The sequence below is a fragment of the Echinops telfairi genome, unplaced genomic scaffold (assembly GCF_000313985.2).
Source record: "Echinops telfairi isolate 266 unplaced genomic scaffold, ASM31398v2 ScPeMD7_2;HRSCAF=8, whole genome shotgun sequence".
Classification (NCBI taxonomy): domain Eukaryota; kingdom Metazoa; phylum Chordata; class Mammalia; order Afrosoricida; family Tenrecidae; genus Echinops; species Echinops telfairi.
Window position 1 is genome coordinate 15,018,615 of NW_022103898.1, and position 4,639 is coordinate 15,023,253.

Sequence of the window (4,639 nt, forward strand, 5' to 3'; positions counted from 1 at the left end):
GTGAGACTGACGCTCGGCGTACACCGAGTCCTCCATCCTCTGCCTCCCTCCCAGCCCCTGACCGCAGGCTGCTTACCCACAGGCTCTTCAAGGGTCACCCCGAGACCCTGGAGAAGTTCGACAAGTTCAAGCACCTGAAGTCGGAGGATGAGATGAAGGCGTCTGAGGACTTGAAGAAGCACGGCACCACGGTGCTGACCGCGCTGGGGGGCATCCTCAAGAAGAAGGGGCAGCACGAGGCGGAGCTGAAGCCCCTGGCCCAGTCTCATGCCACCAAGCACAAGATCCCCGTCAAGTACCTGGAGGTAGGACGCCAGAGCCGGGCATGCCTGAGAGGAGCTGGCGGGGGTGGGGGGGGGCGTGTCTAGGTTTGAGCCCTAGCTCAGTCGCTACCTTGCTTTCCCTTCCTCTGTGCCCCAGTTTTATCATCTGTAAAGTGGGGTGATCACCCACTCTGCTTTCCTCCTGGGGCCCCTGGTCACCAAGGAAGAAGGGAGAGTGGCCCCTGGGCACACCGCTTCTCCCTGGACAGAGGAAGACAAGGAGGCTCAGATCAGTGCCGTGACTTGCCCGTGGTCTCAGGGAAGCCAAGGGCAGAGTTGGGGTGCCAGCTCAGGTCCCTGACTCCAGAAGCCCAGCGCCACAGTCCTGGGGGACTGAGAGTCTGAGACACTCAAGAGACACACACGGCAGCGATGTCATGACTCCTGCTCCATTCTTCAGTCTTCAGTGTGTGTGTGTGTGTGAGGGAGAGAGAGAGAGAGAGAGAGAGAGAGAGAGAGAGACAGACAGTGACTTGATTGGTTCTAAGGCTTCATAGGTGAAGAACTAAGCCCTCCCAGGGGCACAAAATGGGCTGAAACCTCCTGAGGTGGGCCAAAAGCGGCGGGGGGTGGAGGGGAGTGGAGAGGAGGCTAGAGGATGCTGAATTTAAGGTCCTAGATAAAACCAGAGACGCCGGCTTCTTCTCTCTGTACTTAGTATAGCATGGTCATGCTCAAGGTCGCCTCGTGGCCCAAGATGGCCGTGGGAACTCCTGCCATCTGGTCCTATTTCCAACCAGGAAGTGGCGGGGGGAGAGGAAGGCTCTCTTTAAGGGATTGGTCCACACGCGTCATCCATTTTGTTCTGTTTGCACCTCCGGGACCAGTGCCTGTTACCAGGCTTTGTCTATCTGCGTGGGAACCTGAGAAACACAGTCCGTTGTCACCTGAAGACAGCCAGGGTTCTGTTAACAACGGACAACAGAGACTCGGCAGGCAGGTCGCGGTCTGTGTCTGGGCAGGTCTCATGCTCGTCCCCATGGTGCAGGTTTGGAAACAAGGGCCCCCGAGAGGTTACCCAACGTGTGCAAGGTCACAGAGCGCACACACCAAGAAGCAATCAGATTTACAACACCCTGGAACCTGGGCCCCGACGACTCAGCATGCCCCATCCACCACCACCACCCTCTTTAGCCTCACTTCCCTGCAGGGCCTGCCCAGCCCACCCAGTGGCACTGGACGCCCTGCTGTCTGGAGCCCGGCCTGCTGCAGAGTCTGCAGCTGTGGTCCCTGGCCACCACGACTCAGCATGCCCCATCCACCACCACCACCCTCTTTAGCCTCACTTCCCTGCAGGGCCTGCCCAACCCACCCAGTGGCACTGGACGCCCTGCTGTCTGGAGCCCGGCCTGCCACAGAGTCTGCAGCTGTGGTCCCTGGCCACCACCCCCTCACCCCCTCCCGGGCCTTCTCTGGTCCATCCTGTCCACCCTCCAGTCCCCCCACTCTTCCTGCTCCAGGGCCTGCCAGGCGGTCAGCCCTCCATCTGATGGCGCCCCTTAGTGCTGCCTGGGTGGTATTGCAGTTTCTCTCTGCACAGCACCCCAAGAGCAGAAACGGGCTCTCTTCCTTTCTACATCCTCATGGTATACAGCGGTGGCTGGTGGCTGGGGTCAGTGCCCCTCAAGTCGACCCCCCACTCATGGCGACCCCCGGGGTGTGAGTGCAACCGCTCCTTTGAGTTGCCAAGGCTGCGGTCATTCTTTTGGGGAGCAGGTCGCCAGGGCTGCCTTCCCTGGTGCCTCTTGGTGGGTTCGAACTGCCAAGTTTCTGGCCATTCCTTGAGGACTTCCCCGCTGGGCCCTCCAGGGACAAAAACAGTCCAGCAACTGTAGACCCACGGGGTCTTCCCGTGGCCTCTATTTCCTAGCTCCATGTTCCTGGTGATGGGATTTCGGGCATTCGTGGGGGTCAGGTGGGCACACTGATGACAGGGGTCGTCGTTCCTGGGGGCCCATGCCTTGCCCCTTCCTCTTCCTCTCTTTCCCTGCCACCACGGTTTCTGAGCTGGCGCCAGAAAACCCATGACCGCCCCAGGGCAATCACCCAGCTGTCCTTTTGGGGGAAACCCCTCTCTGCCAAAGTCCAGAGACAGGGAAGACGTCCAGGCTCAGGGTGAAGATGGCAGCACCGCCCACCGGACAGCGAGGGGAAAACAGTTTTCAGTCGCTGGAGTGTGAACTGAAAGTTACAAACGTCCCACTGGCTGAAAGCCAGGCAGAGAGGTGAAGGCGGGCTCTCCACCAGGGAGAGTGGGCACCCATAGATGATAGATAACTCAGCAGGGACAGGTGGCTAACAGCAGTGGGATGGCATGACCACTCCTGAGCTTATGACTGGATGTTTACAGGACCACGGGACAGGTTTTTCTGGGCACCTGCTGTTAAAAATGACTTTCTAGATCTGGTCTGTTTCGGGGGTTCATTGTAAAGATGGGTCAATAAGCTGCATCATGACTGTTGGGGGTCGCATTATCATATCTTGCATCAGTTTGCCTGGAAAGGAAAGTCCCTCTGGGGACAGACCGTGACGGACGTCTGGCACCCGCCAGACCGCAGTGGAAGACAAGGTCCCCCTGAGGGTCTGGGGCCAGGGCAGCATCCGGGTCACAGGGGCTGCTGTTGGAAAGAAGCCAAACCAAACGCACTGCCATCGAGGCGATGCCAAATCCCAGCGGTCCTAGAGGACAGGGGGACTGTCCCCTGTAGGTTTCTGAGACAGACACGCTCTACTCATCTCTGGTGGCGTGGCTGGTGGCTTTGAAATACGGACCTTGGGGTTTGCAGCCTAGCACATAAGCCCTACCCCTCGGGGCTCCTTCAGCTGAGCAAAGCCCGCTTTAAAATCCAGCGCAGCTTCTAGACTCCTGTCAGGACTTTAAGATGGAGTTCAGGCTCCGCGTTCCTTTGACTCTGTTCTATTCACACATACCAAGTGCCTCAGATTCCAGACTCTCCCACCGTACCTAATCCTTCGTTACAACAAACTTCTTCAATAAATCATTTTATTGGGTGCTGTTATTGAGATCATGGTGAAACGTAAACACATGCAAATGGAAGTAGTCTTCTAGACTTTATGTGGGAAATCCTTGGTAAAATCAAGGCAGGTAAGCATTTCCCTGATTCTGCAAGCCCCCTCCCCAAATGCCTCAGATCAATAATCCCCAAGCCTGGTTGCTGGTCCAGCTCACCTCCAGGAGGTAGGGTGTGGGAAAGGTGTGGACGCTGGGTTCAGATCCCAGCCCTGCCCCTTTCTGGCTCCATGGTCTTGGACTCACAGCGTAGTCACTCCATGCCTCAGTTTCCCCATCCGTACATCAGGGTTGTAGTAGTGCCTGTCTCAGGGCTTATGGGGTGAGAGGAGTTCGTTAGCTCATGGAGACCACTGAGAACCAGTCCTGGTGGGGGTGAGTGCTCAATGAGGGAGGGAGGACGTGTCCACCTGCCTGTCTGCTCCTGGCTTGGCCCACCCCAGTCACCTTCTCTTCCCTGTCCCCACAGTTCATATCTGAAGCCATCATCCAGGTTCTGAAGAGCAAGCATGGCGGGGACTTTGGCGCGGATGCCCAGGGAGCCATGGGCAAAGCCCTGGAACTGTTCCGGAATGATATTGCAGCCAAGTACAAGGAGCTGGGCTTCCAGGGTTAGGCCACAACCCCACCCAGGGCCACCCAGGGCCCGGGACCCAGAGGAGGGCTGCTGGAGCCTCCTGTAGCAATGTAGCCTTTGTTTGGAGTGTCTGCTTTGGTGATGAGAGGTGGACAGGAGAAGCAGGGGCTGGGGGCACATGCTCTTCAGCTGGGGGAAGTTTGGGTCATCCGAGAGCCTCCTCACACCTAAACCCCAACCCGGTGTCTCCTCCCCTCCAAACTGACCCAGGGCCCTTCCCTTCCCACCCCATGATCCCCAACCACAGGCCTCCCCTGAGCCCAGCCCCATCCCTGCCCAGCAGAGTGCCCATGCAGAAAGGAGAGGGGGGCAGGGGAAGCTTGGGCATTTCTGGAACATCCTGACTGGGGTGGCTCACTTGGCGTCAATAAAAGGCTTTGCAACATCTCAGTCTCCAACTGAAGCTTCTTACGCCCAAGAGCAGGCGGGAGGCGCCCTGGGGGTGCACTGTGAAGCACTGAAAGAAGGGGGGTTGGAAGCCTTGGAACTCTGGAACCCCACAGGGGCAGTGCTGCTCTGGCCTCCAAAGGATGGAAGTCAGTGAGAGGCATCGGGATGGGATTGGGAGTTTGTTTGGTTCGGATGCTGCCTGGGAGAGGGAGAACAGGAAGGCAGACAATGGGGGTTGGGGGTGGGGGTGGAGCAGGG

At 58.1% G+C, this 4,639-nt stretch overlaps 1 protein-coding gene across 1 annotated transcript in view; it reads left to right on the forward strand.

Annotated features, from left to right (window-relative positions):
• MB (myoglobin) overlaps window positions 1-4,376 on the forward strand; it is a 30,463-nt gene extending 26,087 nt beyond the window's left edge. Inside the window, exons 4-5 of the mRNA XM_004700315.2 lie at window positions 81-305; window positions 3,824-4,376. Coding sequence (XP_004700372.1) covers window positions 153-305; window positions 3,824-3,970 — 300 coding nt within the window. The 5' untranslated portion in view covers window positions 81-152 and the 3' untranslated portion in view covers window positions 3,971-4,376. The remainder of the gene's footprint in view (window positions 1-80; window positions 306-3,823) is intronic.
• Window positions 4,377-4,639: the final 263 nt, after the last annotated feature.